This window comes from Meles meles, chromosome 7 (assembly GCF_922984935.1).
Source record: "Meles meles chromosome 7, mMelMel3.1 paternal haplotype, whole genome shotgun sequence".
Taxonomy (NCBI): Eukaryota; Metazoa; Chordata; class Mammalia; order Carnivora; family Mustelidae; genus Meles; species Meles meles.
In genome coordinates, this window is record NC_060072.1 from 72227175 (window position 1) to 72240585 (window position 13411).

Genomic DNA, 13411 nt, shown 5'->3' on the forward strand with positions numbered 1-13411 from the left:
CAATAAAAGTGAAAGGAAGTATCTTGTTATTCATAACAAGCCCCTTTCAACTACATCTGTTTATGTTAATGAGGTGACTTTTGGAAACCCCCTCCAGAGCAAGACTGGTTGCCAGGGGAACCAACCATGTGATCAGAGAAATGATCTTCCAGCCCCACCATCTCACCACCTTTAGGGAGGGGAGAAGTGAGACTGAGTTCAGTTTTTCAATGGCCAATGTTTTAATCAATCTTGCCTAGGTAATTAAGTCTCCATATAACCCAAAAGGAAGGGGTTCAGAGAGTTTCCAGGCCCAGTGAACCAGAACACATCTACAAGCTAGAGGGTGGTTATACCCTAAGCTCTTAGAAAACAGAAGTTCCTGTGCTTAGAACCCTTCTGGACCTCGCCCTATATACGTCTTCATCTAATTGTTCTCCTGAATCCTTTATGATAAACTGATAAACTATAAATAAATGCCTGAATTCTGTGAGCCACTCTAGCAAATTATTTGCACCCACAGAGGAAGTTTTGGAAACCTCCACTTTATAGCCAGTGGGTCAGGATAAGGAACAAGTGAGACTTGAAACTGCCATCTGAAAAGGAAGATAGTGGGCTTGTTGAGTCTGAATGCTTAACACTTACACAGAATTGTAGGATATGCAGTCATGGCTGAGAATTGGAGAACTACTTGGTGGTGTGGAAAAAACACACACTGGAACCTAGTCTTTATATCCAGTATGTAACAAACCTTCAATAAAATGCTAATTAATATTATATAAAATAAAAATGATAAAAATAATACAAATTTCCAAAAATGGTTTTCTCTCTACCCGAGGAAGTCTCAGGTATCGAGAAGTGAATTATGAGAAAAAATGAACCTTCCTTCTTTTTAAAGTATAAAACAGTGGTTCTCAACCATGGGAGATTCCTGAGGCCCAAAACTATTTTTTATTATATTATTAATGTGTTACTTGCCTTTCTGACTATTTTAACATCTGCACCAATGGTTTAAAAGCAATGGTGGGTAAAGCTAATGGTACCATACAGTATGTCAAGGCAGTGGCACCAAACATAAACACACACACACACACACACACACATATCACCATGACACATAGTAAAAGGACATTCTCAAAAAATGTCTTTTATGAAACCACTGAAACTATTAATTTTATTATATTTCTACCCAAAGGAGGAAGATTCTTTCAAGGAAAAACATTTATAACTGAGTTATGAGCTGAACTTGCTCCACTGTTTAATGGAACATCATTATTACTTGAAAGAGTAACTGATATTCGAACTAGTTATTAGACTTGGGCATTTGGCAGATATTTCTCAGAGAATTTGTCACTTCAATGAAACTAACTGACAGTAGCTGTTGCCAATCATACTCTTCAAGTATTCAACCTAAAATCAGAACTTTGGAAAACCTATATTTGACTCTGTGAGTTTCACAGCTTCTCAATACAGTACTCAAAACTTTTTCTAATGATACTAATTGTGGTATCAATGTATGTGATATTTTTATATCACATAAGGAGATGTATCAACATTTGTAAGATCTATACAACTAAAATCCATATTTTCCAAATAACGCTTACTAATTACAAAATCACACACTGCTAAAAGAGCCATTGGAAGTACATATAAAGCAATGGTTTATAATATATTGAAGTACAAAAAGTTAACTGATGTTTTCAGACTGCACATTACAACTAACCTTTAAGAAATGATTACTTCCTGAGTTTTGGTGAAGTATCAAAGAGAATACCCAGAATTATCTGAAAAGTCAAAATATTCATCTCTTCCAACAACACATATGTGAAACAGAACTTTCTTTATATACTTTTACCAAACCGGTATGTTGCAACAGATGAAATCTAAAAGTAGATATAAGAATCCAGCTTTTGGGGCGCCTGGGTGGCTCAGTGGGTTAAAGCATCTGCCTTCGGCTCAGGTCATGATCCCAGGGTCCTGGGATCGAGCCCCACATCGGGCTCTCTGCTCTGCAGGGAGCCTGCTTCCTCCTCTCTCTCTGCCTGCTTCTCTGCCTAGTTGTGATTTCTCTCTGTCAAATAAATAAAATATTAAAAAAAAAAAAAAAGAATCCAGCTTTTATTAAGCCAGATATTACAGAGCTTTGCAAAAGTCTAAATAATGCCATTCTTCTAACTGTTTTTTGTTTTGGAAAACAGTTATTTTTCATTTAAAATGCAATTTATTTTATTTTTTTTAATTCATTTATTTTGGGGGGAAAGAAGCAGGAGGGGTAAAGGAAAAGGAAGAGAGTATCTCAAGTAGACTTCACGCTGAGCGTAGAGCCCAAATGCAGGGCTCAATTCCACAATCTTGAGATCAGAACCTGAGCCAAAACCAAAAGACAAATGCTTAACAGGCTGTGCCACTCAGGCATGCTTCTAAGTTTATTATTTTTAAAAATATTTATTTAATAAATATTTTCAATTTAACTTTCAATATGATAAATTTTGATGACTAACCTAAATAAACAAAAGTTCATAGAGGTCTTCAAAAAAATCTAGACGTGTAAAGGGGGAATCCTGAAACCAAAAAGTTTGAGATCCACAAGTCTAAATCACCTAGGCATACTTTAAATGATATAAAAATCTTCTGTGGATGCTACTGTAATCTCTTCCTATTGGGCTAGTTCTGTAAGTGGAAAAGACTGAAAAGTGGGAAATTCTACACCTAAAAATAGTATCAAACCAGCTCTTCCCACCATCTCAAATAACATTCATTCATATAAATAAGTGATTCTACACTAGAGGAGGATTATGTATAAAACTTCACAAAAATCTCATTTTGGCAGATAACACCTTTTATAGGGTGAAAAACGAAAAATTTATGTGTAACATTACAGTCTTAAATGGATGAAAAAGAAATGCAGGAAGCAGTCCGTTAATTATTTGTACTCCCCAAAGAGAATATTTAAGCCCAAATAAAATAATGTAATAATGTTCTGTGCGATTTACCTATTTCCTTCAGATTTGGAAATTACAGATACTTAAGTCTATCAAAGGGCATTTTCATTTCTAGGCTACTCATCTCTGTAGCAAAGAAAAATTCAAGGATTTTTATGATGAAAGAATAACTAAAATGTATCCTTTCTTAAAAATCCCTAAAAACTCTAAGATTTCACTTAGAAATTATCCAAAGTCTAAAAATAACGTGTCTAAAGACTCTGAATAGCTTTAAAAACCTGTATGTATACCCCAGTTGATTTTATGGTGCAAATAGCTTTTGTTTGCCATCTTATATTACTTACAGTAAACAATCAGTGAGATGTGAAGTCTTCGGCAATAAACAAACATTTAATCAGCCATTTTCAAGGGCACCTGGGTGGCTCAGGGTTGAGCATCCCATCTGGCTCAGGGGTCATGGGATGGAGCCCTGAACTGGGTTCCATGCTCACTAGGGGTGGAGTCTACCTGGGATTCTCTCCCTCTCCCTTTCTACCCCTTTCCCTGCCTCTGTGTGCATGTGTGTGTGTGTGTGTGCATGCATGTGAGCACACACACATACTTTCTCTTTCTCTAAAAATAAATAAAACCTTAAAAAAAAAAACCCTCTTTTCTCCACTTATCAAATCAGTTTTATAATATATGTATATGCTGTCTTCGTGACAAGTCATCAAGGAAGGAAGAGTCCCAAAAGAGGAAACAGTATTTAAGACATGTCCAAATGGACCAAGAGGAACTTGCTAGAGGGAAGGGAAAGGGCATTCTAGGTAGGAAGAAATAACTACAAAAAAGGATACAAGCTTCAAACATGGAGTGTACAGAAAACAACATGACTCTGCTAGAGCAGAAATGGGAGGGAGAAAAAGGGAAATAAGAATTTGAAGAACGTTATCATTTGGATTTCATTCACTCTGAAGGTCACAGGGGACCATAAAGATTGAAAGTGATACAATTAGATTCGTGAATTAGATCTAGTTATTAAAAAGATAACTTTTTAAGTGTACAGGATGAAATACAGACAGAAAAAAACCTGGAGGAAAAGAGACCGGCAAAGCCTAACACAGGTGAGAGATTAAGAGCTTAATCGAAGGTTATACAGTTAAGGAGAAAGGGTTAGAATTGAGAGAATTTTAGGAAGCGGGAGTAACAAAACTTGGAAAAAGAAAAAAAAAATGTGAGAATGAAGAGGAACAAAAGACATAAAAGAAAATTCCTTCTTCCCTGGTTTCAAAAAACAGAATTCAGATGGTATTTTAATTACATCAAGATGGAATAAAGAATAAATAATGGGACTGAGGACAAGGTGCATGAAATAAAATCCAAGTTTGGACATACTCAGCTCAATTACTAAAGGAACACCAGACAGACAGACAGATATTGACTGGGAGATTGACAAAGGAAAGAAATTCAACTTGGGGTCATTAACAATAAAAGTCATGGAATTAGGGGTGCCTGAGTGGCTCAGCTGGTTAAGCATCTACCCTTGACTCAGGTCATGATCCCAGGGTTTGGGATCAAGCCCCAAGTTGGGCTCCCTGCTCAGGGGGGAATATGCTTCTCTCTCTTCCAATGACCTTCCCCACTGCTCCTGGCCTCACTTGCGCTGACTCTCTCTAATGAATTTTTTAAATCTTAAAAAAAAAAAAAAAGCCACGTAATAATTAGATTACCTAAGGAAGTACATGAAGTGAAAGGAGAGGGGAGAGCCCAAATTCAGGACACTAGAGAACACCAGTATTGTAAGAGGATCGGAAGAAGAGGAAGAGTCAGGGAAGGAAACTGAGCAGAAAAACACAAATAAGAACAACCAAGGAAGAATAGTTATCACAAAAAGTAAAGCGAAAACTATAAACATCAATGGTAAATACTGTTAAATGATATGGGCAGAGCAAGTAAGATGAAGTTTTAAAAAAAAAAAAAAACAACAAAGTATAAACTGGACTTAGTAATCATGTCATTATTGGTAACCCCGACATGAACTTTTTTTTTTTAAATAATGAGGGGAGAAGACACGACAGCAGTGGTGTGAAGAGGAATGCATAAAAGATGAAAAAGAAAAAAGATTGAGGGTTTGCTTTTATTTCCCCCCACCTTCCCAATTATTTACTCATTCAAACACCTGAGAATGTGACAGACATTTACTAAATGATTATGGGATGAAATTAAGAGTTGGAAAGAGAATTACGTAAACTGGCTAGCTTAAAACAAACAAACAAACAAAAAAACCTACAAAAACAATCTTGAAAAAGAAAGGCAGATACATCAAATCTCAGGAGAATTAGTAATCTCAGTAAGAGGGTTTGATGAAGCCAAATATGAGCATCCATCTAAATTCTGCTATATTGTTTCTATTCTGAAGATGGCAAAAGAGCCCCTGACACAAGAAAGTAACCCACCTCAAAAGAGAGGACTCCAGCACAATTTAAATTAGAAGAGGAACTCAAACCAAAGTTGGCTTCAGAACTGGTTCTCAATGGTTTCTTAATGATGAAAAACTGGAAACTGGTATGAGAATCTCAGAGCATAATAAACTTACTATATAATGATTATATAAAACTAAAGATTGTATATATTGACATGCTAAATGAGAAGTATTATTTAAAAAGTACTGAAGTTTTATATCTCATTAACCACCCTCTAATTCTTTTTCTATTAAGACCTTCTACTGAACGTGTGACATTTCATGAAATATGTTTGCTGTACATTTCTTATATTCTTTTTTTTTTTTTTAAAGATTTTATTTATTTGACAGAGAAAAAGGCCACAAGTAGGCAGAGAGGCAGGCAGAGACAGAGAGGGGAAGCAAGCTCCCTGCTGAGCAGAGAGCCTGATGCAGGCCTCGATCCCAGGACCCTGAGATCATAAACTGAGCCAAAGGCAGAGGCTTAACCCACTGAGCTACCCAGGCGCCCTCATATATTCTTTTTTTAAAAATCAGGTTAAATATTGTTTTTTTTAATCAAGTTAAATAAAATTCCTTCGAATTCTAATCTGCTAAGAATTTTAAATAGCGATGGGTGTTAAATGTTACCCAAAAAGAAGCATTTTGTACAAATTATTTGCCCTTCCAAATTATTAATACATTGAAGAGATGCACTGTTTTCTTCTTTTAAGCCTCCAATCTATATGACCCAAAGTAATAATAATTAGTAGATATCTGATTAATGGATATGTATAAAAAACTTGATAATCAAACCAGAAGTAATTATTTTCCAATACCATGTATATATAACAACTACAGTATCCAAAGCTACTAAATTTTTTTTTTAAGATTTTCTTTATTTGACAGACAGAGATTACAAGTAGGCAAGAGAGGCAGGCAGGGAGAAAGAGGAGGAAGCAGGCTCTCCATGGAGCAGAGAGCCCGATGCGGGGCTCAATCCCAGGACCCTGGAACATGACCTGAACCAAAAGCAGAGGCTTTAACCCACTGAGCCACCTAGGCGCCCCCAAAGCTACTAAATTTTTATCATCAAAAGTTTATAAGGGAACCCCAGTTAGCTCTCTTAATAGTCAACAGTGGTTCTGTTTGACTAAGAATTTATAAGCTATGTGGAAATTAATAAACTAATAATAAATAAATAATAATATATTATTAAAATAATAATAAATTAATAAACTAATGCATTAGGAACAATTTATGTTAATGGGTACATAAAAAAATATAAATTATAGCAACAATAATATTCCTCATGTTAATATAGAAATCAGCTAAACAGAAGTATTACAGTGATTCTAAGGTTCATTAAATGACCTTTTGAGAATGAAAACCCTACATTCCCTACTTTAAAATCATCCTTAAATAGAATATATAGAAGCAGCAGGCATCCTAATACCAGCTGGAGAGCATGCCATTAATTTAGTCAACCGTTCTACTTAAAGTAGATACCAGAACAGAAGATGAGTCAAGTTTCAGCACACCCTCTTACCTGAGATGTATTCTGAATGGCTCTGGGAAAATGCTGCTCTTAAGACAATGCAAACAGTAACCCATGTGCCATCAACAGGGTCTATTTGTAAAGACAATACAGCAAACATTCCCCATATCAACTGTACCAAATTATATTAAAACTAAAAATAAGTAGTTAAAATAACTTCAACCTAGTACTCACTTGTGTAACACCTTAGCTGAAAGCTCATTCTAATTCATCACATCAATCTCAAAAGGTAATTTAAATGAACTATTATTTAAAAAATAAATGTGCTTGAGAGTACAGAGAAGTAGGTCTAGAAATAACTGCTCATCAAAAGATGAAGATGAAGACAAAATACTGGTTATGTTATGAAAACATAATTCTACTAGCTCTTCCAATCTACTTTTAACATCTTAAGATGTGATGATTAAACATACTGTGGAAAATCTCATTTCCCATAAATCTGTTTTCGATTATATGTTTTTTGTAACATAAAGAAAGAGAATAGATATAATATAAAGAACTCTCACAATTAACCTTAACTCTAACTAGAATCCATTCATTAAATAATTACTGGGCACTTACCATGTGGGTAGGCACTATTATTCTAGAGGTTAGGGATACATAAGTGAATGAAACAAATCCCTGTCCTCAAAAGCATTAAACAGAGGAACTATTAACAATAGTGTTTTGCCCTTATTTGAACAAAAATGCTCAGAACTCAAAAAGGGAAACTGTTTTAGAAGATGATGAAAATTTAAATGCTTTTTAAAAGTATATTAAGAATCTTACAAAAAAAAAAAACTCTCATTGTTTATATTTAAACTTACCAATGCAAACTGATTGACCTGAATGAAGAGTATTTCCACCTCCTTTTCAGTAACTTCAGTCCCAAAGCCCTTAAATTCTTTGTATGCTTCAAGGTAAGAACGCAGCCACTGGCCTTGTAGTTGTCTGTCTGGATAGAGACTATAGTCTACATCACTCACACCTGAAATGGAAAAAAGTACACTAAAGATTTTAAAAACACATTATCTCCTATATACTTTAATAATCCCTAAAGGAATCCTAAAATAACTAGATGTTAATAGCATTTATTAAAATAATAAACCAAAAAATCATAATGTATTCCAACTTAAATTCTAAGGCACAATACATTTCATCATCATAATCAATTCTTACTGCTTCAACTTCTCCTCAAAGTGTGAAAGCTTCAACCACCCACAGAAGCCCCAAATCTTCATTTTAAGAAGTACTTCAGGGGCGCCTGGGTGGCTCAGTGGGTTAAAACCTCTGCCTTCAACTCAGGTCATGATCCCAGGGTCCTGGGATTGAGCCCCACATCGAGCTCTCTGCTCAGTAGGGAGCCTGCTTCCTCCTCTCTCTCTGCCTGCCTCTCCGCTTAACTTGTGATCTCTGTCAAATAAATAAATTAGTTAATTTAAAAAGAAAAAAAGGTACTTCAGGAAATTCTTATGCACACTAATAATATTTAGAGCATTTCCTAAAACTGCAGCTCTAAAAACATTTTTACCATTACTCACGGAGTAAGAAATACATTTTATATTGAAACTTGATACACTCTACCATTAAGTTCCACAAAAAATATGTACCCTAACTATACCTTCAACTCTGATATTTTCTAATTTTTTCCTTCTCCATCCCTTGCTTTAAAATAATTACCCCACAAATTTGGTTTTAAGATGTGCAGTTTGAAAAAATGCTAACTTAAAAAATAAAGTTCATGGTATTTTGCCTAACACTCAACGTTCTTCCTAAGTTGATCCAAACTTTACTTACCTGATCTTATAACCCAACCCCTAAATTCTCCTTCATGAGTTTATATCCTATAAGCAGGTACATTCACCTTGACATTTTCTTCCTCCTTCCTGCAGTGCCTTCCTTTTGTCCTATCTACACATCTCAAATTCTACCTAACTTGCAAGCTTTAGCTTCATTTTTTCCTACAGAAAATCATACTAGGATCACTGGAGTTTCCTCTTTCATATCCACAGCAGTAACTACCCATCATACTAACAAGAAAATGGTGGTATCTCATACATGCACAGCTCTCTTCCCTCCCTACAGATATGTGAAAATATATACAGCACATGAGTGGGGATATTAGCATACATATGAAAAGTTTGGTATAGGGAAATAACTGAAAACATGTAAATTAAAACCCCTTCCAATTTTTTCCTAGTCATCTCATATACACACAGCTCTCTCCCTCCCTATAGATATGTGAAAATATATATAGCACATGTGTGGGGTATTAGCATGTATATGAAAAGTCTGGTATAGGTAAATAACTGAAAACATGTAAATTAAAACCCCTTCCAATTTTTTCCTGGTCGTAACTTAAAGTATATGAAAATATAGAAATGCATGAATGTATACAAATACAAATTCAGCAATGAGAAGTTCCTACTAAGTGTAAACCATATAGGAGAATTTCCTAATCTTTAGTTTTAGAAAATTTTGTGTGTTTACAAATATAGTCATAAAATGTATTTTAAATTAATTCTTTTTAACATAAACCTGAAACTTTTATACTTGAGAGTAATAAAAGATTAATTTTCAGGGCTAAAATGGAAAGCTTTACAATTATTCATAGCCAAAGACAAAAAAAAAATTATTGAGCTTCTTATTCCTAAAGTTCAAGTATACAATGAAAATAAAGTCTTTCAAATGATTTTTTAATTTTAAATCCTAGTTCTCTGTATTTTACTGTGATCTTGGTAAATTACTTTCTCCATTTGTAAACTGGGAATAACCTGATAGGATTGTGGAGGAAAAAATGAGATGAGATTTATGAAGCACCTTATACTACGTGTCAGGTCTTACTCTACGGCACGAGTATTATTTCTTTTCTTATTTTCCTTAAGGAATTAAGGAAAAGGTCATCTCTTCTCCTTCCTCCAGTAATAAAGAAAAACAAGGAACAAGGTCAGAAAAAGGTTAAAAAATATTGTTCCTACTCCCAGTGAACTCCTCTAAGGTAAAACTGCAAACTGAAAAAACAATTCTAAAGGTATCATTTCAAAGTTATATATGTTGCTCCACTAGTTAAGCCTGGATTTTACCTGCAAATTCATTGAAATGATTTCCAATATCATATGCCAAGTAGTTGTATCCAGAATATTCATAATCAATGAACTGTACATCACCTATGTGAGACACAAAAACAAAGACATAAGAAATCATATATAAGATGAGAAAATCCCTATGCTATTTGTAATTAAACAGCTTCCAAAATTTTGTCTCATTGTATGTGCTTGGTTACATGCACTTCTGAGACAATACAGGGTAAGGCTGTGAATTTTATGGCAATGAGCTTTACAAAATTCAAATTATATATTGTCAACAGCTTCTCTGTGAACATTAATGTCCACTATATTAAAGAAAAGTCAAAATAATCATTCTCCAAATTCAAACAAAAGCAAAACATCTCTTTCACCACAAGGGGGCATCAGTCACTTAAAAATTCAAGTTTAATTAGAAATGAAGTTAATCTTTGAAAACTGATAATAAGCTATTGCAATTTTAACAAAGTATGATACTCTGAAAGTAAACTGACAAGCTACTTTACATATATAAATCAAATATAAACTTTAAAAGACTTAAATTCTGTGAACCCTGCAGTTACGCTATCATATTTGATGACAAACAATATCCCTAATTTGAGAAATTAGTTGTTATAAACTCTTATTTTCCTGCAATGCTATGTAAATAAGATTTCTAATAGCATACCTGAGGAGCATTAAGGTGGTTGTTTTATCTTTTAAAAAAAACAAAGGTATAGTCATTTATAATAAACTTTAATTTGAGAAATTTTTACATAAGCTAGATTCCTATTCTAAATTAATGCTAAATATGTATGCATATTTCATTATATTTCTCCAAAGACAATCCTGTTCCACCTGCCCAAGGGACAGACTCCTACTCAGGAACATTCATTTTTGAGTACTAAGTATTATAGAGGGTTTGTCTCAACAAAGATATAGGTCCTTTTTAAAGAGAGATAAGAGAAAAAGAGAGAGAGAGAAATTTAGAGACATTAAAAAAATAAAAATAAAAATGGGTCACTGTCAACACCAGGCATCACAAACTCAAAGGCTTATGGGGTCATACAGTTAAAATGGATACACAAACAGAGATGGCTGTAAGAACAGTTTCTAAGCAGCTTATATTGAGAAAATGCATAGCAAATGCCTAGTTACACTGTCTTTAAAACATCAAACTAAAGGAACGAAACGAACTCCTGGTCTGCACGCACTGGCGTTTCCTAAATAAAAGAGCTCTTGAACTATATCATCTTGATACATATATATATGTTTAATTTAGGGGTATACATTGATCATATCCAAACTCAGAAAAAGAGAATTACATGACACAAAAATATCATGGCAAATGGAATATTTTACATAAAAGCAAAAAGGTTTTTAATGTAATTGCATTAATATGTAATTCTGAATGTGTATAAATAACAGTCAAGTCTAGAGTAAATTAAGTGAGCATCTCCAGAGTATCAAAACCGTTATCAAAATCTACATACTAACAAAATAAATATAAAGTTTTAAAATGTTGGCGACTACAATAAATTACTGCAATTCAAACCACCACAAGTATTATAGTCTTGAATTCAAAAAACTATCCCACAGAAAGTCTTAAAGTTAACCAAATCACTTTACTAAACTGCAGAATGGGAAGTGAGAACATGTTTTAGAGTCTGCTCTAGATACCACTGGGAATAAGAGGGTGAAGACCACCATCATGATTAAATACTCTGCACTCATGAAAAAAGTTTCATTTTCAAACTTAATCTTAGCCAAAAGGCTGAGAAGCGATAAAAGCTTCATTTTCAAAAATTATTTGATGACCAGGAAAATTACAATTGTTATATGAAAAAAAGATACAAAATAGTAAACACAGTGATCCAAATTATTAAAATATTATGCCTGGAGAGAGAGAAAAGAACACATAATGCATAGGGGGAAAAAGATGAATGGAAATTAACCAAAACAATACGTTTCAACTGGTTTCTTTTTTTTTTTTTTTAATATTGTATTTATTTGACAGAGAGAAATCACAACTAGGCAGAGAGGCAGGCAGAGAGAGAGGAGAAAGCAGGCTCCCCGCGGAGCAGAGAGCCCAATGTGGGGCTCGATCCCAGGACCCTGAGATCACGACCTGAGCCAAAGGCAGAGGCTTTAACCCACTGAGCCACCCAGGCGCCCCTCAACTGGTTTCTTTACAAGTGAGAGACAAGTGACCTTTTTTCCCTTGTATTTTAAATTACTTACAATAAACATTACTTTCAGAAGGAAAAAAATGACAGTTTAAAAAGATTATGAATTCTCTAAACAAAATTGTCAATAGATAAGAGATTATGATAAACAGTGATCTGGGATATACCTATTCAGCCAGCCTTATGAAATCAGGATTCAAGAAGATTCAACAGGTTGCACAGCTGAGCCAACCAAACAGTTTTAATACACAGGTTTTTTTAATTGCAGCTGTTGATTGCTTTAACTCTTTAAACACAAATTCTTGTAGAGCTCATATTAACTGTTACATGCCAATAAAAATACACAGCCCAGTCCTGAAGCTTACTTTTGCCACATAAACAGAAGCTTCAATTTCAATTTTCAAAATTATATTTAGAATTTGGCAAATACAGTTAAAATGGCAGGTAAAAATGCCTGCTTGTAAATACAATTTAAATAAAGCATAGATCATTTTAACAAAAGCTAAAAATCTGTTTCACTATGAAAATTTTAGCAATGACTTTTTGTAGTAGCATTAATTCATTAAAACTAGCCTTTATTTTTAAATGCAATGTTGAGTTTATAAATAATGAAATTTAAAAAATAAGAAAATGAAGCTAACAAGATACAGATGAGGCTGTTACCAGGCTCCGTGCATGTGAACAAGTGATGCGATAAACCTCCAGTCAGTGCGTTTAAGAAGCACGGGGTGCGCCGCCACATGGCAGCAACAATGGCATACCTAATCTGTAGCAGATGAAGAAAATTTGGCAAACTCACATTTTACAAGACACAAAGCTTAAAAGGAAAATTGTTTTTTAAAAAAATCTGTATTAACTATTCTTTTTTCAAACTATTGCAAACAAAGTGGAACTCAACCTTAAATTTAATCTTCTGCAACAAAATAAAATTAAAGAGGCCTACTTCACTTATTTTGGGCGCCAGAAAAATCAAATTACTGGAAAATGCTTTCTTACTAACAGAAAACTTTTTTCCTTGTATGAATTTAACTTCTGATTTCTTAAATCTCCAATTGTTTAGAGGAACATCCACATCACTATTAATAATTAATTGCTCATATGAGACGACTATCTTGTTAAATTCTTTAAGACATGAATTTTTAATTGAGGTTTCAAGGGTGGAAAAAATGAGACTACTCCCTAAATTTTTTTTTTTTACAAAATTTTATATGTATGTTCATTTTCTGAGGGCACTCTCAAATTTCTAGATAACTCAAGGGATCCCTGACGTCTAAAAAAGTAAAGAA

At 34.0% G+C, this 13411-nt stretch overlaps 1 protein-coding gene across 2 annotated transcripts in view; it reads right to left on the bottom strand.

Annotated features, from left to right (window-relative positions):
- ETNK1 (ethanolamine kinase 1) overlaps window positions 1-13411 on the bottom strand; it is a 61114-nt gene that overhangs the window by 8061 nt on the left and 39642 nt on the right. For both annotated transcript variants that reach the window (XM_046011319.1, XM_046011318.1), the window contains 2 exons: window positions 9961-10044; window positions 7705-7865 (listed from right to left, as the gene is read on the bottom strand). In XM_046011319.1, coding sequence (XP_045867275.1) covers window positions 7705-7865; window positions 9961-10044 — 245 coding nt within the window. The remainder of the gene's footprint in view (window positions 1-7704; window positions 7866-9960; window positions 10045-13411) is intronic.